A 25,043-nucleotide genomic window follows, 5' to 3' on the forward strand; every position below is an offset into this window, starting at 1 on the left:
ATTACCAGTCTCTTACCATTTCTAGTAGTGTTTGTCACAATCTTCTTGAACTCTTTATCTGATAAAGTAATTCCAATTGAAGGCAAAATGGACTGAAGTTCTTCTGTACCTATATAATTTTCTTGGAGCTTTTTGATAGCTTTGCAGACATTTCCTAAATATACAAAATGTTGAGGACTAGTCAGCAACATAATTTATATGTCTTAAGCAATAACTGGCACCTAAAATCTTTATATAGTAATCAGAAATCAAGTTTATTTGCTTAATATCAACTTACAGAACTGCTTCTCTATATTCATATTTCTATTGTATCTTACATTATACTTAATCTTTCTCTTATAGCTCAAACACAAAACCATCTTGAAATTTATAAACATTTATATACCACTTGTTTGGAGGAACAGCCTGTTCCAGTGGCCCAGCCAGTGCAGCTTAGTTCTGATTAAAACATAATGAATGAGTCCAAGAGATCAAAACATCAATGAGTTTTATTTAAATTCTAGGATTTCAAACAAAAATTGAGAGTTCTACTCCATCCTATTATTTACTCTACCATGTTTTCAGTTCACAACCTTTAAAATTATAAAATCCTAGAATGACACACATGGTCATTATGAGCTTCCTAATTTGAGGTACTGAGATGAGCAAAATATCACCTCCATTGTATTCTGGCCAAAATGCATAACCTGAATTTATCCATGAAGAAATACAAGGAAACCCAAAATGAGGGACATTACACAAAATATCTGGTCAATACTTTTCGAAGGGTTAAGGTCATGAAAGATTGAGAAACCACCCCAGCTTTTTGAAGGACACTAAGGACACATGAAAACTAAATGTAATATTTGATCCTGGATGAGATCCTGGGTCAGAAAAAGGACATTCATAGAACAACATACAGATACTGAATAAGGTCTTTGGATTAGTAAATTTTGTTGTATCAGTGTTAATTTCCTGGATTAGATCATTGTACTGTGGTTATATAAGATAACACTTGGGAACACTGGATGAAGAGTATATAGAAATGTTTTTATTTTTGTGTAATTCTTATGAATTTAAAATTATTTCATAATGAAAAGTTTAAAATGTTTTTAAAATGTAAATCAAATGACAGTCACATTTCATATATGCTCAATCATCAATTTATTTGAAGAAGTTATACCAAATAAACTATTTCACACTACTCGGTATACAGAACATTAAGTATGGCAGTGGTAGGTGACGTCATTTGATTTAAGTGACACCAGGAAGGTAGATACCACTTTCTTCCACAACTGTTTTTTATCCACTAGTTAAATACCTACGTCTCCATTATTCTTTTAGCCATGGCTTTAATTCCTATTCAAGTGCCAAAAAACTCAGAAATAGAAATGAGGCACAGAGTAAAAGTAGTGCATCAGTAAAGGAATCAGAATAAGCATCTTTGTGCCTCCTTAAGAGATCACATTATTTAGAGTATGCATTAGTGTATAAAAATCACTAATTTTTCACAAAGCATTCATTTTAACAATTACATGTAATACTAAATACATTTTTGAGACATCATTGTGTTTACTTAAAGAAAATAAATATAACTTAAGTAACTTCAGCTGAGGCCCACAGGAAGGAGTATTTACTTGTTTCCTACATAGTAGTACTATGATATAAGCAGCACAGAAGGGGAAAGCATAGACAGGTTAGGAAGCCACTGCTCATCTTTGAGGAATACTATAAAGCCCTGGGGATTTAAGATGTATAGTATTAATTATTTTCTCTTGATATCCCCACATCCATAACAGATAATACCTGAAGTACTATGGACTTCATATATTTAAATTATGGAACTCCGAGCAAAAATTTCACATAAATTTCTTACATACTCTGTTAAATAAATGACAAAAAAAATAAAAAATAAAAAATAAATGACAAAATAAGCATTTCCAAAGGAAAAATGGACCCTCTCCTTTCTAGGGAACTTGAGTGACTCCAGGTAAAGTTATACCCTTTCCCAAAAAAACAGAGCATCTGGAAAGGAACTACCATCAAAATCACAATATGGTATCCATTGACCTATATACTAGAAGAGCTGGTTATCTAGAATATTGATAATTGAAATGCCTAGAACTATCTGTTAACTACTTAATTCAGCTCATTTCTGTAATGACTGAAGGATCTAGATATTGACATATATATGATACTGACCCAGAGAATTAATTGCAGTTTTTTCCTTAGATGAAACCTGTTTTAGAAGGGTGGAGTGCCTTCTCACAGCTGTCTTCTGAAGTTTGGAGATACTAAAACTATCATTTTTATCCAGGGACTTTTTGAAACTTGTAACACTCTTCAAGTTTTGTGATTTAGACTTTGAGTCATGAATTTCAGCTTTCTCTGAACTTCTCTTAAAGTTAAGGCCATACTTTGAACATGGTTCCTGGAATTCTATATCACTGCTATCAACCTCATCCTGGAATTTTCTTATTTGCAAAGTACTTTTTAATCTTTTAAATTCAAGGTCATCATTCTCCTTCATAATTTCATGATTTGAGAGGCTTTTTGTATTTAACTTTTGGGACAATGATGATTCACACAGTCTGGAAGATAAGCTGCTTTTCTTCCTATATGGTAGATAGCATCCTGATACATTTGATAACTTTCTTGAGGTAGTTTCATCCAAGGCTGTCTCTTCCATAATTGCTAAGCAAGAAAAACATATTCCATTATTTCATTTACCTGTACAATTTTAATGTTTTTAACATTACAAATGAAAGCTGTTCAAGAAATTATCAGTTGCTTAAATACATAAATAACTTAAAAAAACTAACAGAGCTGATGCTCAAAAGATTAACTATTAACAAGGTTAAATATAATATGCTGGTTTAATAAGTTAAATACTTTCATCCAAAGCTATTCATAGTTTTACTGATTCTAAAGTGATAGCATACTCAAGTGCATGTTTCCCACTTTCTGCTCTTTCTCAATCTAGAAAGATAATAGACTAATAAGCCAATACAGATACAAATCCCTTAGTCATGAGGATGCAGAGCTATAACGAAATTATAGAGTTAGAATACTTTATAAATAAAATAATATTCTACTAAAGTAAAAGAGTAAAATAAGTACTCTCCTAAAGATTCTGAGCATGTGTGCGGGGAAAATAACTTCAAATACAAAATAACATCTTTAGAAAAATATTAGTACAATGTCCCAATTGGGGCTTCACTTACAAAATTCATCTCATGGAAAAAAAAAAAAAGGAGTTCCCATCGTGGCACAGCAGAAACGAATCCAACCAGGAACCATGAGGTAGCAGGTTCGATATATGGCCTCACTCAGTGGGTTGGGGATCTGGCATTGCCATGGGCTATGGTGTAGGCCAGCAGCTGTAGCTCCTATTAGACCCCTAGCCTGGGAACCTTCATGTGCTGCACGTTCGGCCCTAAAAAGCAAAAAACCCAAAATTCATCTCATGGCTCAAAAATAGTACCTTACATTTGAATAATACATTTTAAAGTATTTCAAAAGTTATAATACTTGATTCTCAAAACAACTCCATGAGATTTCAAGCTCCTATAAAATCAAAGAAAATAAGAGACTGCCAAAAGAGTAGCAATATAATCTTAACTACAAAGACATTTTATTCACATTAAAAGAAAAGTTTCTGGAGTTCCCGTCATGGCTCAGCAGTTAATGAATCTGACTAGGAATGATAAGGTTGCAAGTTCCATCTCTGGCCTTGCTCAGTGGGTTAAGGACCCAAAGTTGCCATGAGCTGTGGTGTAGGTCGCAGACGCGGCTCAGATTCTGTGTTGTTGTGGCTGTGGTGTAGGCTGGCAGCTGTAGCTCCGACTGGACCCCTAGCCTGGGAACTTCCATATGCCTCGAGTACAGCCCTAAAAAAAAAGGCAAAAAAAAAGTCCAGAAATCTTTAAAGATGATGACATGGATCTCTAAGTGCTGTCTATCAAAAAGAAATAGGATAAGAGTTCCTGCTGTGGCGCAGTGGGTTAATGAGCCAGCTTGTCTCTATGGAGGTGCAGATTCAATCCCTAGCTCGGCACAGTGGGTTAATGATCTGGCTTTACTGCAGTTGCAGAGTAAGTCGCAGCTCCAACTCAGATTCAGTCTCTGGCCCAGGAACTTCCATATGCTGTGACTGCAACCAAAAAGGAAAAAAACAAAACAAACAAACAAACCAGAAAAAGAAATGGGTAAAATCTTTGACATTTCTGCTTTGGGCCAAGACACTGAAATAGGAACTAAACTGCCTCCCAACTTTAAGCAACCTAAGAAATTAGGCGAGATACATGAAAAAGAACAGTTTCAGATATTGGACAATAGGTAGCACAGAAGAGTATTCATTTAAAGAAAGGTAACAAATGAGCTGAGCCCTACAACTGTCCCAGCTTACTGTCTGGACAGAGTTTCCATGCTACAACACAGAAAAGCAAAACCTGAACAGAGCCTGCTAGTCTGAATGAGTAGATATAAAAAGATAAGAGATACAGAACACTGAAGAGGCTAGAATACGAGAGCAGAGAGAAAAAAGAACTGCTGAGCTCTGGAGATCAGCAGAGGGGTCCACTTGAATCTTGGCTGAGTACTGATCTGTACATTCATGAGAGGATATGACCCAGGACAAGGAAAAAATTTACCAGAAAATTGTAGGTCAGGTTGTGATGATTGTTGTTATGACTATATATGTAAAAAAAATCCATTGAGTAATAAAAAAATCAGGCAGAGAAAGACAAATATCATATGAGATTATTAATATGTAGAATCTAATAAAATGATACAAAAGAACTTATTCACAAAACAGAAAAAAAAAGAAAAAGAAAATTGTAGGTCCAATAATCCCTATAACTCACTGAGAATTGAGAATAATTTGTGATCTCACCAGCCAAAGCAGAAAGAACTCAGGATATACAGGGCATTTTGTAGACTCATCTGAAGAATGCCACCTTAGTTGTGGAGCTAAATTAGCATTAAAAACTGCTCTGAGATAACCCTTAAAAGAAACTTTAAAAAGCAAGCCTCAAAGGGACCCAACTGATTCCAAGTAACTCAAGTGCATCATAACAAAATCCAACACTATTTAAAGGAATACTACAATATCCAGCAAACAATAACATAAACTCTACAATGGATAGCATGCCATCAAAAATTACTAGGCATCTAAAATAGCAAGAGGATTTCCCGTCGTGGTGCAATGGAAATGAATCCGACCAGGAACCATGAGATTGCAGGTTTGATCCCTGGCCTTGCTCAGTGGGTTAAGGATCTGGCGTTGCCATGAACTGTGGTGTAGGTCGAAGATGAGGCTTGGATCTGGCATTGCTTTGGATCTGACGTAGGTGAGCAGCTACAACTCCGGTTAGACCTCTGGCTTGGGAACCTCTATATGCCACGGATGTGGCCCTAAAAAGACAAAAGACAAAAATAAATAAATAAATAAGCAAGAAAATATGAGTCACAACCAGCAGAAAACTCAATTGATAGAAACTGACTCAGAAATGGAATAGCTTGTAAAACTATCATACAACTACATTAACACAGTTATTATAAGCATATTTTATGTGTTTAGAAAGATAGAGGACTATATTAGCATGCTGCTATTATTCTCTCTCTCTGTACTTCTGCCAGTTGGCCCTAGACATGGGCATAGAAGTGCATGGCAGAGTGTTGTAAATAAATCATTAGGTTTCCAGCTAGAGAAATAAAAAAGAGTTCTAGGACACTAAAAAGCACCAAGTAGATTGTGGAGAGGGAGGAGCTCAAGAAAGTAATTTTGTGAAGATCTGGATGAACTCCTAAGATCACCCTTGAGCTGCACATGCATGGATTTGGCCCTAAGAGTACACCACAACTCTGAGAACTGAACTTTAGGATAGAGTATCATTCAGGTCCCAGACTGGCCACTGATGACCCACAGATCTGAACAGCACTGCAAAGGCTATCGAAAACAAACTGACAATGAAATTAAAAAACACAGAAAATTAACTGAAACTTGTGGTTTGAACCAAATTGAGTCAAATCCTGCTAAAACAAGATTTCAACATTTTCTATAGGAGTTCCATAGAATTTTAGACCCACGGTTTCACAACTTAATCTTCAAAATGTCCAGGGCATAATTCAAAATCACTTCACATGTAAAAAACAAAGAAAATCTCAATTTGCCTTGGAAAAGACAATCAGTAGATGCCAAAATCAATATGAAAAAGATGTTGAAATTGCCTGACAAAAACTTCAATACAACCATTATAAAAAATATCCCAACATACAGTGAAAAAAAAATTCTTGAAATTAACAGAAAGACAAAAAGTCTCGGAAAATAAAATGAAAGATATAAAGAATTACCAGATTTGGAAATATGGAATCAAAATTTCCAAATGTAAACAAAAGTAAAAAACAAACAAACAAATAAACAAAAAAACAAACAAAAAAAACCAACCAAAAAAACACCTGATAAGCTCAATAGCATAATGGAGATGTCAGAGAAACATTCATGAAACTGAATACATATCAATAGAAATTATTCAATTTGGAGTTCCCATCACGGTGCAGGGGAAAAGAATCTGACTAGGAACCATGAGGTTATGGGTTCTACCATCCCTGGCCTCCCTCAGTGGGTTAAGGATCTGGCTTGCCGTGTGAGCTGTGGTGTAGGTGGCAGATTCAGCTCAGATCTGGTGTTGCTGTGGCTCTGGTGTAGGCCAGCAGCAACAGCTCCGATTAGACCCCTGGTCTGGGAACTTCCACATGCTGCAGGTGCGGCCCTAAAAAGACGAAAGACCAAAAACAAATGAAAAGAAAAAGAAATTATTCAATCTGAACAGTAGAGGTAAATTAGAATGAAAATAAGGAGTTCCCTTCGTGGCGCAGTGGTTAACGAATTCTACTAGGAACCATGAGGTTGCAGGTTCGGTCCCTGCCCTTGCTCAGTGGGTTAACAATCCGGCGTTGCCGTGAGCTGTGGTGTAGGTTGCAGACATGGCTCGGATCCCGTGTTGCTGTGGCTCTGGCTTAGGCCAGGGGCTACAGCTCCGATTAGACCCCTAGCCTGGGAACCTCCATATGCCGAGGGACCGGCCCAAGAAATGGCAAAAGACAAAAAAAAAAAAAGAATGAAAATAAAATGAACTGAGTGTCAAGGACCTGTGGGACAATACCAAAGAGGGCTTACATTTGTATCATTGGCGTCTCAAAAGGACAGGAGAGAGAATGTGGTACAGAACAAATATTTGAAGTTACAATGATAAAAGTTTCCAAATTTGGCAAAAGGCAGAACCAAGAAACTCAGTGAACAGGATAAACTCAAAAAAAAAAAGAAAAAAAAAAACCCACATTCCTAAACACATCATAATCAAATGGCTAAAGACTAGAGAAAAAAGAAAGTATCTTGAAAGCAATCAGATAAAAATAATATATTTTATTATGTGAATAACATCAGATTTCTCTTCAGAAACTGTGGAAGCCAGAAATAAAAGGAACATTTTAAACTGCTGGAGGAAAATACCTGTCAACACAGAATCCTATAAAAAACAAACAAAAAAAACCCAAACCTTTCAGAAATTAGACTAAAGATATTCTCAGATGAAGAAAAATTCATTTTTAGTAGATCTGCTCTTTTAAAAAATAATTAAAAGAAGTTCTCCATAGAGGATGATACCCAAAAGACATCTAGGCAGTCAAAAATGAAGGAAGAGAAATATATAATGGTAAAGATTTAGTTAAATATAAGACTATTTTCCTCTTGAGAATTTAAAATGTTTGACCATTGAAAGCAAAACCTACAATTATTATCTGATGGTGTTTCCAGTGTATGTACTGGTAATATAAAAGAAAGTCAGAACATAAAATCAGAAGGTAAAAAATCTAGAATGGTAAAAATATTTCGGTATTCCACTTGAGTGGTAAAATATTTTAGTATACTGTAAAAGATTAAATATGTATACTGTAATCCTTAGAACAACCACTGGAAAATGCAGAGATATGAAAACATATATAGATAAATTTTAAAATAATTCTAAAAAATTTTTAAAAATTCTGAAAATGAGTTGAAAAAGAGAGAAAAAATTATAAAACAAATGATAACATGTTATGCCTATATCTGAACCTATAACTAATCACATTAAGTATAAATGGCCTAAGCACTCCAATAAATAGAGATTAAAGAAGGAACATAAAAGCATCACTCAGGAGTTCCCGTTGTGGCGCAGTGGTTAACAAATCCGACTAGGAACCATGAGGTTGCGGGTTCGGTCCCTGCCCTTGCTCAGTGGGTTAACGATCCGGCGTTGCCGTGAGCTGTGGTGTAGGTCGCAGACGCGGCTCGGATCCCGCGTTGCTGTGGCTCTGGCGTAGGCCAGTGGCTACAGCTCTGATTCGACCCCTAGCCTGGGAACCTCCATATGCCGCGGGAGCGGCCCAAGAAATAGCAACAACAAAAACAAAAAAAAAAACAAAAAAAAAGACAAAAGACAAAAAAAATAAAAAATAAATAAAAGCATCACTCAACTTTATGCAGTTAACAAAATACTTCAGATATGACAATGTAAGAAAATTAAAAGAAAAGGATGAAAAACACTAATCAAAAGAAAACTGAAGTGGTTATATTAATATTAGAAAATGTAAATTGCAGAGCAAAGAAAATTACCAGTGATTGCATACACATTAATTACATAATTACAAAAGAGTCAATTCAGAGAGTTCCCATTGTGGCTCAGCAGGTTAAGGACCCAACATTGTCTCTGTGAGGATACAAGTTGGATCCCTGGCCTCACTCAGCAGGTTAAGGATCTGGCATTGCTACAAGCTGCAGTGTAGGTCTCAGATGCGGCTCGGATCCAGTGTTGTTGCAGCGTGAATTCCACCCCTGAGGGTTTTTTTTTTCCCCCTCAAGATGGTGATATTAAGGGTCTTCTAGGCAAACAGCCCAGCCAGACACTCTATAGAAAGGTGTCTCAGCCTGAGCAGTATTGGCATTTGGAGACAGACAATTCCTCATTGAAGGGGGCTGGCCTGGGCATTTTAGAATATCTAGAAGGGTGGACAAAGAATGTCACCTGCCATATCAGTAAACAAAGGATGTCAAGACCATCAAGCCATCAGCCACTGCAACCAGCCTGACAGTTTCCCCCGAGGAGATTCAGGATGAAGAAAAACAGGATATTGGCTCCAGACAATTAAGGTGCAAATCAAAGGAATAATGTCTTTAAGCCTAGACTCTTACATCTTCTCATACATAGAAAAGCCCACATTCACTAACTTGAAATGTCTGGGTTTTTTAAAATTAGCAGCAATCTTTTGATATTAGACTATGTGTGGTTTGTTTTTTTGTTTTTTTGTTTGTTCTTTCAAAAATGCCTATATATCCTGCCCTTACCTCTTTGGAACAGTTCCTCAGAGCTATCTGAGAGGCTGTATCCTGGGCTTAAGCCTTCAGTGGTGCTCCAAATAAAACACGATTCTCAACTTTTTAGATTGTATATATTTTTTTCAGTCAGCAGAGGCAGGAAAAGTTCGTGGAAATTGAAAAAGTACAAATGAAAAACTAAACAAAAGATAAGTTAAGAAAATCTCCCACGGGGAGTTCCTATCATGGCTCAGCTATGTTGAGAATATTATATTAAATTTTTATTTCCCTGATTTAAGAGAGTAAAGGGCTCAGAGAAGGCTTTCAAAATCTATATGATAAAACCTATAAATTAGCACTTAAAGACAATTTATTTTTAAACAAAACTTGCTCTAGCAACAGGAACACACTTACAAACATCCTCATACTGTTGCTGCAGTTCATTCAAAGTAAATACGATATCCCCAATATCCACCATTTGGTTACCTGTAATAGAAAGAATAAGTTTAAATACTGTATTTCCCTTTGAACACAAATACAACTGCCATCCTATTCCAAAATGAAAACATCACAGAAATATGTGGAAGTATGAACAGATGGTCAGGTATTACAGGCTTTCAACAATAACTGGAATTGTGACTTAATAATTCAGTACACACCGAAACATAAGACTTCAATAATATAACAAAATGAAAAAATCGTGTTCTCCCTGACTGGAGGAAGTGGAAAAAGGAGCAAGAATAATTCATTATTTCAACATGTATTTCAGCAGTTAATATGTGCCATATGCATTGTGCTAGGTACTAAGGATATAATAATGAGCAAAAGTAAACACGATATCTGCTCTCCTGGTACTTAATCTTATTTGACATACAAACCTTAATCAAACAATTAAAATACAAACTGCAACTGTGATTAATGCTTTGAAAAGTATATGAGAGTATGATCTAGTCAAAGAGGTCAGGGAAATACCCCTAAAGAATAGAGCTCAGTTTAGATTTAAAGTATAAATAGGAATAACTAGGACAAGAGGAATGTTCTGGGAAAAGAAGAGAACATGTGTAATGGCTATGGCAAGAGGAGAATGGTTTGAAGTTAAAACTCTAAGAAGGCACAGAGAGTAAGAGAGAATGTGGGCTGAGATAAAGCTGAAGATCTGGGTAAACACCAGACTTTGCAAGGCCTTGGACATTAAAGGATTTTTCATCCCAAGAGGTATCGTTAGGTGTTATGCAGAGTGACATGATCAGATGTTTGTTTTGAAAAGATGAAAGATCATTCTAGCTACAGTATAAAGGGGGAAAAGACTGGATATGGGTAGATTAGTTAGAATATGGGTAGACTTCCAATGGTCCTAAGTAAAGATTACAGCAACTTAGATTAAGGTAGTAATGCTGGAGAACAGAAAGATTTAAGAGATATCTAAGAGTTTAAAATAATAGTTCTTTTTTTTTTAGGGCCACACCCGTGGCATATGGAGGTTCCTAGGCTAGGGGTCTAATTGGAGCTGTTGCTGCCGGCCTACGCCAGAGCCACCACAGCTCAGAGCAATGCCAGATCCTTAACCCACTGAGTGAGGCCAGGGATCAAACCCGCAACCTCATGGTTCCTAGTCGGATTCATTTCCTCTGTGCCATGACAGGAACTCCAAAATAATAGTTCTTCTTAGTGAGTGCACCAAACAGAAAAAACTGTCAAGGATGACTCTTAGATTTCTGCTTTACATTTCCAGAGAATGCTCTAGGTGCCAAACACTGATAAACTTTTATCTTTAAGTGATAAAACAATGCTATGAAATTAGCATTATTTGTCCAATCTACCTCCCCAAATAAAGTGGAAGCCCATAGCAGAATTCCATAAACCAGAAAGCAAGGCACTGCAGTGGTTTCATCTATGATTTCTGTGGTTCCTAGTCGAGCATACCCTAAAGGCTATTTAATAATATGGCTTGAGATTAGTCTTTAAAATTCCTATTTACAGCCTTTGGCATGCTCCAGTACTTGTCTCTCTCCACACATGTCTACCACCCAGAGCCCACCATAAATGACTACCTAGGAAAACTGCATGCAACATGATTCTATATTCAGACCACACTTCAGCAACCAAAGGCTCACTATAAAGCCACCACTAACAAATGACAAAAACCAGTGGAAGCCCACTGGAAAGGATGCCATGTCGGATTATTTTCCGGCCACATTTACTCAAGCTGTTCCCTCAGTCTAAAGTATCTTTCACTCTTCACCATCACCTGCAACCAACTCATCCCTGCTGATCCTTCAAGATTTAGCTCAGACATTGTCTCCTCTAATAATCTTTCCTGGATGCTTCCCTGATGCTGCTGTATACCCTCTATAATAGTACTTGCTATACAACACTATAATTTTTAGCTTTGTTCCACACCAGAATGTGAGCTGCTTCAAAACAATAAATGTGTTTTATTTATCTGTGTATCACCAAGCATATTTCCAGGTACAGTAGATATTAAATCAGTGACATTAAATGAACAGATAAATCAATTAATCAATCACTAATCAGTCCATTGTTATAGCACATCCCCTGGTCAAATGTAAACATCTGCCAAATATATTTATAATGTTCAAAGAAGTCTACATTTTGCAGAGAGTAACTGAGTAGCATAGGAAGATTTTGTAATAAAAGCTACAAAAAAATCAAAGCTACAAAATAAAGTTGAAAATTCAAGAAATTTAGGTCTTGTAACTTGTGGAGCCAAGGCTCTTGACACTACAGAAACTACCTCTCACAAAGACAAGAAATGACTATTGGAAAAGACAGATAAAGTTGAAAAAAAATTCCATTTTTCTCTTATACTTTTGCCAAACATACCAAAACGTAAAAACTATAGAAATATCTCGATTAATTTTTCTAGACCAGTGTCAATGGCAAAAAGCAAGAATCAAGAAAGAAAAGAAGGGGAAGTAAAAGATGAATCAAAAATTGGTAGCCAAGAAAAATACATGTACATATCAATTCAAATAACTCACTGTCAATGTCGATATGTTTTATCACTTCCTGAAAAGTTTCAGGGATTACAAGGATATCCATGCTATCCAAAACATCATCCACTTCAGAAGTTAAAACACGACCACCTTTTATCCTACCGAAAATCTTCAAGGCATTCTGAAATGCTGCAAAAATACAATAAACAAAGAAATTACTGTAAAATCATCAGCTAAATGTAAATCAATAGCTTTCTTGGAGGAGCTGATTTTGACCAGGGAAAAATTAATTTAGCGTTTTCTAAAAATTTATCTGCAAGTAGGCATTTGCCCAATTCTGGCCATATTTCTAGTATAAAATGTAATATTTGCTATTATACTATTATACTACTAAAATAATATCATCACTAATAGCTGATTTCTATTGAACAATGTTTATGTGCAAGACACTGTGCTAAAAGTTATGGTCTAATTCCATTATCATAGTTGGCCTATAAACTAAAAATCATTATTATCTCTACATTACAGATAACAAAACTAAGGCTTAGAAAGTCCCTTTTGATTACACATCTAGTAAATGGAAAAGCCAGAATTCTAATTTATTCCAGAATGTTTGCTCTTAATCATTATGCTATACTCACCTCTTTTAACTGTAACAATTTCTTACTAGTGGTATAATCCACAATAACAAGGCAGCTTAATCCAAAATTTGTGACAGTTATTAATTGCTTTTTAAAACGTAATTTGGGGAGTTCCCTGGTGGCCTAGTGGTTAATAATTCAGTGTTGTCACTACTGCGGCTCAGGTTCAATTCCTGGCCTGGGAACATGTGCACGCCACAGGTGCCCCCCCCACCCACACACACACACACACACAGGTAATTCGAGAAAGATACCGTAAAAGAGAGAAGCATGAAATATCTAAAAAATTTCTATTCAGATTTTTTAATATACTAAAAAGAGTTTGGCAATGGTTTAACCACTATCCACAGAAACTTCATATTCTTTTTTTTTTTTTTGTCTTTTTGCCTTTTCTAGGGCCACACCCGTGGCATATGAAGGTTCCCAGGTTAGGGGTCAAATTGGAGCTGTAGCCACCAGCCTATGCCAGAGCCACAGCAACACGGGGTCCGAGTCACATCTGCAACCTACACCACAGCTCACGGCAATGCCAGATCCTTAACCCACTGAGCAAGGCCAGGGATCGAACCCGAAACCTCATGGTTCCTAGTCAGATTCGTTAACCACTGCGCCACGATGGGAACTCCAGAAACTTCATATTCTTGACATAAAAAATGAATTGGCAAGAATCTGTTAGAAGAAAATATTCATAATAATGAATATACATTTATATATGTACGTATATTCATAACTGAATATAAAAAGAATTCTAAGGTCAACATTAAATTATAAAAACCTAGGAGGGATTAAAGAGTATCTCACATCTTTGTACACATATATTGCTTGGACATTTTATAAAAATAACACTCAATAATTATGTGTTTTTTGTTTTGTTTTGTTTTGTTTTTTTGCCTTTTTGCCTTTTCTAGGGTCACTCCCGCGGCATATGGAGGTTCCCAGGCTAGGGGTCTAATTGGAGCTAGCCACAGACCTATGTCAGAGCCACAGCAACGCAGGATCCGAGCCGCGTCTGTGATCTACACCACAGCTCATGGCAACGCCAGATCCTTAACCCACTGAGCAAGATCAGGGATCGAACCCTCAACCTCATGTTTCCTAGTCAGATTCGTTAACCACTGCGCCACGACGGGAACTCCATGATTTTTTTTTTTTTTTAAAGAAAAAAAAAGAAACCTGGGACTTCTTGATTGATCTCAAAATATATGGCCATAATCAGAAATAAGTTCAAGGAGTTCCCGTCATGGCGCAGTGGTTAACGAATCCGACTAAGAACCATGAGGTTGCGAGTTCGATCCCTGGCCTTGCTCAGCGGGTTAACGATCTGGCGTTGCCGTGAGCTGCGGTGTAGGTTGCAGATGCGGCTCGGATCCCACGTTGCTGTGGCTCTGGCGTAGGCCGGTGGCTACAGCTCGATTAGACCCCTAGCCTGGGAACCTCCATACGCCACGGGAGCAGCCCAAGAAATGGCAAAGAGACAAAAAATAATAATAATAATAATAATAAGTTCAAAATACGGAATCAGGACTTGAAAAATGAAGGGATATATGGGAGCAAATAAGCTATTCTAAACTGTGGTTCAACAAGTAGGCAGAACTTAGGAGTCCAAACAAACATATAAATCTATTGTCATAAAAAGCTTTTAGGTCAAAAACCAAGTAGATAAAGAAGAATCTCAGCATCATAGGAGTTAATCAAAATGCCAAATAAGAAGTGAGGAATTAAAAAATTAAACACAAACCAAGTATTATATCTATAACATTCATTGCTGCATACAGCAGGCATTTCATAACATTTATTACATTAATAAATAAATATTAAAGAATTTTTCTTGCCTCTTGCTTGTAAATTCAGGAATATTGACTATCACATTTATGTATCCTTGATTCTAAGAAAATACAGTCTGGTTGATGATAAATATATATAATCCCAAGGGCTGATCATAGGAACTTTGATCTTGGCTAATGGAAAAACCAAGGAACTGCCAAAATTAGATAATGAACACTAGAGACATCAGACTTTTGGAGGCATTATTTCTACATTAATATGAACAGTCCTCCCAACCACTTTCTTCACAATTCATGTGTAGTGTAAAAGTTATTAGGAGACCCTTCAGTATCTGAAATTTTTAGGGAGAAATACAAGCAGATTCCAGTGAAAAAAGTACTATTTAGGGAAGAGAAGAAAACAGATGCCAGTATTCATAAGAGGGGGGAAAAACATATGAACAAAGGCACAGAAGTAAGAATGAAACTGACATTTATGGAGATTTATGATTAACTGGAGCATGGGGTTCTTGCCTGGGAAAGATTTATGGAGAAAGGAGGAACAACAGGCAAAACTATGAAAAAGCAAGAACGTCAAGCATAAGAGTTTGGACTAAGAGGAGCATCTAAATTTTTGAGAGAATGGCATGATAAAAATTGTGTTTTAAGAAAATTGGTCTAGCAGTGTGTATACAACATTTGCTGGAGCTAGAAAATTGGAGATAGAAATTAGAACACCATGGCAGTAATCCAGGGATTTTTAGTGCCTTTTATAGAATAACAAATGTCTAGTTTTTCTCAGCCTAGACTATTGGGACAAAAGGGAATTAAGAGATTTTGAAAAAGCATCAATTCATATAACCACCTCACCATAAAAATCAGTTACTATCAAAATCATTCCCTTCTATAATTTTGAAGAACAGTCTTTTTACCTGGATCCTGAGAGACCAGATAACACACATTATTCACAGCCTTAAGGAAATCTGAAAAATCCAGCATTCCATTAACTATAAGAATGTTCAGAAATAGAAACAAAAAAAGTTCATCAGTAAATTTATCATCAAACTCACTAAGAACATAAGATTAAAATGCAAACTAAAAATGTAAATAGAAATAACTGATACTAGAATATCATAGTATATACACAAGGACAGTTAACATTAAATACAAAATGTTAAAAAAACTTACCAGAAAATATTTACATGTCATAATTATGTAGTAAATAGTGCTGCAGTAATAATGATATATAAACTAGAACTGGAGATACTGCAGTGCCCTTTGCTCAAGGCTCTAATTTTTATATTTGTCATAAGGTGAAAAAATACATGCAACATGCCAATTTTATATATATAGTGATTTTATTTTTAAAGGATAGGACTGATTGCATCCTGTTCTAGAAAAGCCTTCTATATACCTGTGGTCTGGGGGTATATTATGGATCCTGTTGAGATTTTTGTATTTATTTTATTTTATTTTGCTTTTTTAGGGCTGAACCTGCGGCATATGGAAGTTCCCAAGCTAGGGGTTAAATCAGTGCCTGCATAACCACAGCCACTGCCACGTGGGATCTGAGCCAAGTCTGCGACCTACACCACAGCTCACAGCAATGCCTGATCCTTAATCCACTAAGCGAGGCCAGGGATGGAAACTGCATCCTCATGGATCCTAGTTAGGTTCATTAATTGCTGAGCCAAGACAGGAACTTCCCCTGTTGAGATTCTTTTTTTTTTTTTTTGTCTTTTTGCTATTTCTTGGGCCGCTCCCGCGGCATATGGAGGTTCCCAGGCTAGGGGTCGAATCAGAGCTGTAGCCACCGGCCTACACCAGAGCCACAGCAACGCAGGATCCGAGCCGCGTCTGCAACCTACACCACAGCTCACGGCAACGCCGGATCGTTAACCCGCTGAGCAAGGGCAGGGACCGAACCCGCAACCTCATGGTTCCTAGTCGGATTCGTTAACCACTGCGCCACGACGGGAACTCCCCCTGTTGAGATTCTAATGAAAGCTTTGCCTCACACCATTCCACCTCTCTCTCTCTTTCTCTCTATCTCTCTCACACACACACACACACACACACACAAACACAGAGCATTAAAACAAATGCATAAAATATTGCACAATATTAAATTAATCCTTACCCCTAAAATCATCTCATTTTTCATGCAAAAAGTAATGGCTCTACTGTGCAGCACAGGGAACTCTACTCAGTATTCTTTAATATTCTATATGGGAAAAGAAACTGAAAAAGAATGGCTACATGTATAACTGAATCCCTTTGGTGTACACCTGAAACAAACACAACACTGTAAATCAACTATACTCCAATATAAAATAAAAAGAGGAGTTCCTGCTGTGGTGCAATAGGGCCAGCAGCATCTCTGCAGCGCCAGGATGCAGGCTCCATCCCCAGCCTGGCACAGTGAATCTGGTGTTGCCGCAGCTATGGTGTAGGTCACAACTGCAGCTTGGATCTGATCACTGGCCCAGGAACACCATATGCCGTGGGGTAACCAAAAAAGAAAAAAAAATGCTATTTCTTAAAAGAAAAAAATCTAAATTAAACAAATGAAAATTTCAGTAAGAAAATATTGTCTGGCTTGAATGAGAAACTGAAATTATATAGTGTTTTTTTTTTTTTTTTCACATATATTGCACAGGTAATCCCCTGACATCAACTAGGGCTGAAAATCCAGACTTATAAATTGTGCCAAAGCACAGAATCAGGATTTTTTTTTTTTTTTTTTGGTCTTTTCTTTTCTAGGGCCACACTCGTGGCATATGGAGGTTCCCAGGTTAAGGGTCCATTTGGAGCTGTAGCCTCCAACCACAGCCACAGCCACAGCAACTCGGGATCTGAGCCACGTCTGCAACCTACACCACAGTTCATGGCAATGCCAGATCCTCAACCCACTGAGCAAGGCCAGGGATTGAACCCGCAGCTTCATGGTTCCTAGTTGGATTTGTTAACCACTGAGCCACGATGGGAACTCCAGAATCAGGACTCTTAAATCTCATTTTCTAGATAAGCATAGATCTATATTAAGGAACATCTGAATTTTTAAAAATAAAATAGGAGTTACCCTCGTGGCACAGTTGAAACGAATCTGACTAGGAACCATAAGGTTGCAGGTTTGAGCCCTGGCCTTGCTCACTGGGTTAAGGATCCAGCATTGTGGTGAGCCGTGGTATAGGTCACAGACGTAGCTCAGATCCTGTGTTGCTGTGGCTCCGATGTGACCGATTAGACCCCTAGCCTGGGAAACTCCATATGCCCCAGATGAGGCCGTAAAAAGCAAATAAATAAATAAGTGAATAAATAAAATAATTTTTATGTTAAAAATAAATTTTTTATTTTAAAAGTAAAATAAAATGGCAGTATAGACCTACATTTACACAGAAAATTGACTACCATATAATGTTAATAGAAAAAAGTAACAAAACTATATGCGTGTGAATCCATGTATAGTTTTTAAAATCATGTATTCATGCATATGTATACGCCACAGTTATAAACACATATATACACACTTATGTGTATACGTTTTGGAAAGTACATACATGTAAATCATAAAGTTTGACTCAGAGTAATGGAAATACACATGATTTTGACTTTCTCCTTTATACTTTTCTGTGCTTTCAGAGAAGAGAGTCATTTTCACTTTGATAATTACTTTGATATAAATCTCCATAAAATCATTTGTCGTGAAAATTTATAGATAAACATGTCAGAAAAAAAGAGTTGCTCCTTAAGTTTTCTAAAAGTTTTACGTTTATTCAGAAATCTGTGATACCATTGATTCTCAAAAATGCTAGAGTGACTTGGAAAAAGAAACAGATGGATACATGAGCACTAGTGCAACTTATTCAGTAACATTTTATTGGTGGTCCATTTTGACACCTAGTATTTTCCATCTATTATATCTATATCTATATATACTTTTTTTTTTTTTTGCTTTTGAGGGCCACACCCATAGCATATGGAGGTTCCCAGGCTAGGGGTCTAATTGGAGCTGCAGCTGCCACCCCACGTCACAGCCATGGCATCACCAGATCTGAGCTGGGTCTGCTACCTACACCACAGCTCACGGCAAGACCGGATCCTTAACCCACTGAACAAGGCCAAGGATCAAACCTGCAACCTTATGAGTGCTAGTAGGATTCATTTCTGCTGTGCCATGACAGGAACTCCTATAAATTTTTTATAATAGTAAATCCACATCTTATATTTGAGCATCTTGATACTTTCAGTGTTGTAGTACTACTTTGCATTTAGGTGTATTTATTTTACTTTATTCTATTTCCAACCCCTCGTTCAACCAACTTATATCATTTTTATGGTACATTTGTCTTCCCTTTTTAACAAGCTTGGAATAATCTGTAAATGTCATGGGTTCTCCACTAACTATTTCTTTAAAGTATTGAAGAATGACTACAAAAAAATAATTATCTTTCTAGGTATTTAAAACATAATTATTAGGATTTTGATTTGCATTTCTTTGAACACTAGTGACATTAAACATATTTTATATAATTACTGGCTATATGTGTTATACTTTATGAGAAATACTTGTCCGTGTGTCTTGACCATTTTTCTATTCCATTGTTAGTTATTCATTTGCATGCGTTCTCTACTCATTCTGAAAACTAATCCTTTGTCAATTGTGTGAATTGCAAATATCTCCAAGTTTGTAACTTGTCTTTTTAGTTTTAGGTGTCTTTTGATAAATAAACATTCTTAATTTTAACATTGTTAAATATATTATGTTCAAAAATTTTTTGCCTTGTTTAAGAAATTTTCCCTATCCCATACCATTTCATACTAAGGCAATTAGCAAAAATTAAAAGTCTAAAAATACCAGATGTTGATGAGAGCATGTCATAATCCAATTTGGTAATAACTAAATCCAATTATATTTACTGAGGTCTAATTTTATTTATTTATTTTTTTTATGGCCCACTGCATATGGAAGTTCCCAGGTAAGGGGCCGAATCAGAGCAGTAGCCGCCGGCCTAAGCCACAGCCACAGCAACGCCAGATCTGAGCTGCATCTTCAACCTACACCACAGCTCACGGCAACACCAGATCCTTTAACCCACTAAGCGAGGCCAGGGATCAAACCCATGTCCTCATGGATCCTAGTCAGGTTCATTATGACTCAGCCACGAAGGGAACTCCCCTGAGGTCTAATTTTTTAATATCATTATTATAAATGTGCAAAGATGTTTTTATAACATTTTAAAGCTTAGCTTTTCTAGCATTTGTTATTAATTTGACCAACATATAACTTATGTCCATGACTGTAGACCCTTAAGCTAATAATCAAAATATTAAAACTTACCATCAATATCAATAGTCTTTAGTGCCTTTCGCATTTCTGTATCACTAATAGAGATCTTCAAGATGTGATGGATCATTGGCAGATCATTCACATAAATCCTACCATTTCGAATTTTACCAAAAATTTTACAGGCTTTCTGAAGTGCTGAACACACAAAACAAAATAATTAATTCAAAGGAATAATTATCCTTATTCCTCCTACCCTCTCTCAAAGGGAAAAAAAAAATCACTAACAGAAAAAGGAGAAGCAAATTTTGTGCTCCAATTCTCTGCTTTAAAATTAATCATGTTATTTATTTAGGTACATCTGGAGCCAGTGACCTCTAAGTCCACAAGTTTCCTAAAGAACTCTCAGAAACTATCAGAAAACTCATGAAAGGCTCACATAAGCCAAGATTTCCACAACTTTTCCTGGGAATGTTAAACCTTTCTTGTGTTCCCTTATCAGTTTGTGTGTATCTTAATCAAAGCTCTTGGTATTCTGATTTCTTGCAGATTACTCTCCCTCACTAAACTCATAGCTCATAGAGGCAATATTTTTCACTCTTCAAGTTTCAGCATCTTATTCAGAATAGATTCTCAGAAAATGTATGTTGAACTAAATTGGGTTTAATTCACCTTGTTTCCAAAAAAGGAGCCATAGATGACAATGATAAATACCAGAGAAAGAATAAAAAATGGATAATAATGACTTTGATAATAGGAGTTTTATTAGAGTACTGGAGGTTGAAACCAGATTTCAGTGAAGTAGGAAGTATATACAGTAATTAATGAAAAAAGCTCTTTCAAGAAGCTTCTCTGAAAGAGTATTAGGTCGACAAAGCATAGTTCCTGGGGAAGAGGAAAAAAATCAAATTGAAAAAGAGAAGTGAAGGAATTAAGTCTTGTGAAAGGGGATGTTTTCCAGTGAGACAATAGGGAAGTCTATGGATGGTGTAATTGAGGAAGATTCTGCCAAACAGCTTTTATTAAGTCTCTATGAAAAAGCAGTGTTATCCCTTAAGAGCTGAAGGACTAGGTGATAGGATTGAGGATTTGAGGCGAGTAATGACGGTTTAAAATAGGCACAAAAAGAAACAAGGAGAAGGATCTGATCAAAACACAAACAGAATACCAACTGATGCTAATGGAAATCATATATTCACAGTGGAACCAAATGAAGAGGTCAGTGAAATAAAATTGTTATAAATAAAAAGAACTGGAAGTATTAAAGACTGTCAGAGAACAGGACATTAAAATCTGAGATTTCAACATGGCAATGTTCAAACTGTGGCTATCAATGTTGGAGAGAGAAATAGAGGTAAAATAATCAGTTTTTAAAAGTATGCAGCTTGGGAGTTCCCGTTATGGCTCAGTGGTTAACAAATCTGACTAGTAACAATGAGGTTGTGGGTTCGATCCCTGGCCTCGCTCAGTGGATTAAGGATCCAGCGTTGCCGTGATCTGTGGTATAGGTTGCAGATGCAGCTTGGGTCAGGCCCTATCTGTCTGCAGAATCAGAATGGATAATCATCTAGCCAGTGAATGTGGTGCATAGTTCAACGTAATTTGATCTCCAAACAACCCTTGCCAGCATTAGGGCCTGTATGTAGCCCTGCCCAGCCAAGGAAACTAATTCATGGTCCTGTCCACTGTGAAACACAGCCTTCAGCCCACTCAACCAGGGGACCTAACCAGAGCACATAAGAAGCTGCATAGCCTATCCTATAACCCTTCTTACAGTGGCATCTGAATAGACAGCACAGCTCAGGGTTCACCTGTCTGCAGAGCAAAACTAGAGCCATGAAACTCAATACACCGTCTAGCCTGATTCAGATCCCCAAACAATGATCAGTAGAGGCCTTGGGACCTGTTCTGTCACCTCGCAAAGCCAGAAAGTTAATTCACAGCCTCTCTGACTGCTGAGTATAGTACCCAGTCCTGACTGTCTAGGAAGCCTCACCAGAGTACCCAAGCTGCTTCTAAACTTAATCTACAGCCTCACTTAGACAGAAAAGAAAACCAGCAGCCCTGTCCAACTGTTCTCAGCCAATGACACCTCCTCCCCAAGATAAGAGCATGGGCAGTGGCCTAGCCCCAATTTAGGTCCTGATAGCAAAATCCACCTTTCCAAAGGTATTTCCAGTTAACATATTCAGAAACAGAAACTAAGCTAACTGGTCAAGAACTACCTCTACCAAAGCAAACCAGTAAAGTCTGGAAAAGGAGATAACTTACTCAAAAGCACAGATGCCAACATAATGAATCAAGGATAATAAAAAATGAAGTAAACATGACACCACCAAAGGAAATTAATATTAAGTTTCAATGACTGACCCTAAAGAAATGGAGATCTATGAACTGGTAGACAAATAATTCAGAATAATCCTCTTAAAATTTAGTGAACTGCAAGAGCACATAAACACTAAACAAAATTAGGAAAATGGAGTTCCCGTCTTCGCGCAGCAGAAATGAATCCAACTAGGAACCATTAGGTTGCGGGTTCGATCCCTGGCTTCACTCAGTGGGCTAAGGATCTGGTGTTGCCGTGAGCTGTGGTGTAGGTCGCAGACACGGCTCAGATCTGGCATTGCTGTGGCTCTGGCATAGGCTCTGATTGGACCCCTAGCCTGGGAACCTCCATGTGCCACAGGTGCAGCCCTAAAAAGACAAAAAAGACCAAAAAAATAGGAAAATAATGCATGAACGAAATGAGAAGTTCGACAAAGAAAGAGAAAACATTAAAAAAAAATTTTAAAACCCCAGAAATCCTAGAACTGAAAAATACAATGACTAAACTGGAAAATTCAGTAGAGAGCTCCAAAAGCAGACTAAATCATGCAGAAAAAAAGAATCTATGACCTAAAAGAAAGGACATTTAAAATTATCCAATCAGAGGATTAAAAAAAAAAAAAGGAAACGAGTAAAGACATCCAATAGGATGTATAGGAAACAATCAAAAGAAACAATATCTACATTATGGGAATTCCAGAAAGAGAAGAAAAAGAGAAAGGGATAGAAAGTATATTTAAAGCCCAGTTGGCATGTGAAAAAAAATGCTCAACATCACTAATTATTAGAGAAATGCAAATCAAAGCTACAATGAGGTACCGCCTGACACCAGTTAAAATGGCCATTATTAATAAGTCCACAAATAACAAATGCTGGAGACGGTGTGTAGAAAGGGAACCCTCCTATACTGTTGTTGGGAATGTAAACTGGTACAACCACTATGTAAAACAGTATGGGGGTTCCTCAGACAACTAAATATAGAACTACCATATGATCCAGCAATCCCACTCCTAGGCATATATCCAAACAAAACTATAATTCAAAAAGATACATGCTCCCTTATGTTCACTGCAGCATATTCACAATAGCCAAGACATGGAAACAATCTAAATGTCCAATGACAGATGAATGGATTAAGAAGATGTGGTACATATATACAATGTATTTTTGTATATATAAAATACAAAAATAAATAATGCCATTTGCAGCAACACAGATGGAACTAGAGACTCTCACACTAAGTCAGAAAGAAAAAGAAATACTATATGATCACCCTTATATGTGGTATCTAAAAGATGGCACAAATTAACCTATCTACAAAATAGAAACAGACTCATAGACATAGAGAATAGACTTGTGGTTGCCAAGTGGGAGAGGGAAGAGAGTAAGATGGACTGTGAATTTGGGGTTAGTAAATGCAAACTATTACATTTAGAATGGATAGGCAATGAGGTCTTACAGTATAGCACAGAGAACTATACCCAATCTCTTGGGATAGACCATGATGGAAGATAAGAAAAAGAGTGTACGTATGTATGACTGGGTCACTTTGCTGTATAGCAGAAATTGGCACAACATTGTGAATCAACTATAATTTAAAATTTTTTAAATGTTAAAAAAAGGAAGTATATTTAAAGCAATAATAACTGAAAACATCCCAAACCTGGGAAGACATTCAGGTCCATAAAGCCTAAAGGATCTCAAAATAGGTTGAACCCAAGTAAGGGTATGCAAGACAGTTTATAATTAATTTGTCAGAAGTCAAAGACCAGAGTCCCCTGGTGGCCTAGTGGGTCAAGGATCCGGCATTGTCACTGCTGTGGCTCTGGTTACTGCTGTGGCATGGGTTCAATCCCTGGCCCAGGAACTTCCATATGCTTTCAAAATTCTTTCTTTGTCTTTGACTTTTTTTCCTTTGGCTACACCAGCAGCAGCAAGAGAAAAGTGACAAAAGAAATCCATAAAACCACAGGCATATTTTTCAACAGACACTTTCTAGACCAAGAAGGACTATGATGATATATTCAAAATATTAAAAGGGAAAAAATTATCAAGCAAGAATTCTATATTCAGGAGTTCCCATCGTGGCGCAGTGGTTAACGAATCCAACTAGGAACCATGAGGTTGTGGGTTCAATCCCTGGCCTCACTCAGTGGGTTAAAGATCTGGCGTTGCCATGAGCTGGGCCGCAGACTTGGCTCAGATCCTGCATTGCTGTGGCTCTGGTGTAGGCCGGTGGCTACAGCACTGATTAGACCCCTAGCCTGGGAACCTCCATATGCCATGGGAAGCAGCCCTAGAAAAGGCAAAAAGACCAAAAAAAAAAAAAAAAAGAATTCTATATCCAGAAAAGCTGTCCTTCACAAAGTCACCAGAATTAGAAAAAAAAAGAATTAAAATTGTCTTTTTGCAGATGATATGATTTTATATATAGAAAATTCTAAAGACTCCATCAAAAAAGCTGTTAGATATAAGCAATGAATTCCATAAAGTATAAAGATACAAAACTAGCATATGAAAGTCAGTAATGTTTCTATATAATGTGACAAATTATCTGAAAAATAAAGAAAGTGATCCCTCTTACAATAGCATCAAAATAATAATATACCTTTCAACCAAGGAGGTGAAAGACCTCCACACTGAAAACTACAAAATATGGATTAAAATAATCAAAGAAGACACATGGTATCCCATGTCCATAGATTAGAGGAATTAGTATTGTTAAAATGTTCACACTAC

The 25,043-nt window shown here is 36.9% G+C and overlaps 1 protein-coding gene across 1 annotated transcript in view; it reads right to left on the minus strand.

The window, feature by feature from the left end:
* Positions 1 to 25,043, minus strand: part of EFCAB13 (EF-hand calcium binding domain 13) — an 83,948-nt gene that overhangs the window by 39,246 nt on the left and 19,659 nt on the right. The window contains exons 6-10 of the mRNA XM_047756783.1: positions 20,034 to 20,177; positions 12,334 to 12,477; positions 9,746 to 9,817; positions 2,182 to 2,673; positions 17 to 154 (exon numbers count right to left, since the gene is read on the minus strand). Coding sequence (XP_047612739.1) covers positions 17 to 154; positions 2,182 to 2,673; positions 9,746 to 9,817; positions 12,334 to 12,477; positions 20,034 to 20,177 — 990 coding nt within the window. The remainder of the gene's footprint in view (positions 1 to 16; positions 155 to 2,181; positions 2,674 to 9,745; positions 9,818 to 12,333; positions 12,478 to 20,033; positions 20,178 to 25,043) is intronic.

This window comes from Phacochoerus africanus, chromosome 14, assembly GCF_016906955.1.
Source record: "Phacochoerus africanus isolate WHEZ1 chromosome 14, ROS_Pafr_v1, whole genome shotgun sequence".
In the NCBI taxonomy this organism is placed as follows: Eukaryota; Metazoa; Chordata; class Mammalia; order Artiodactyla; family Suidae; genus Phacochoerus; species Phacochoerus africanus.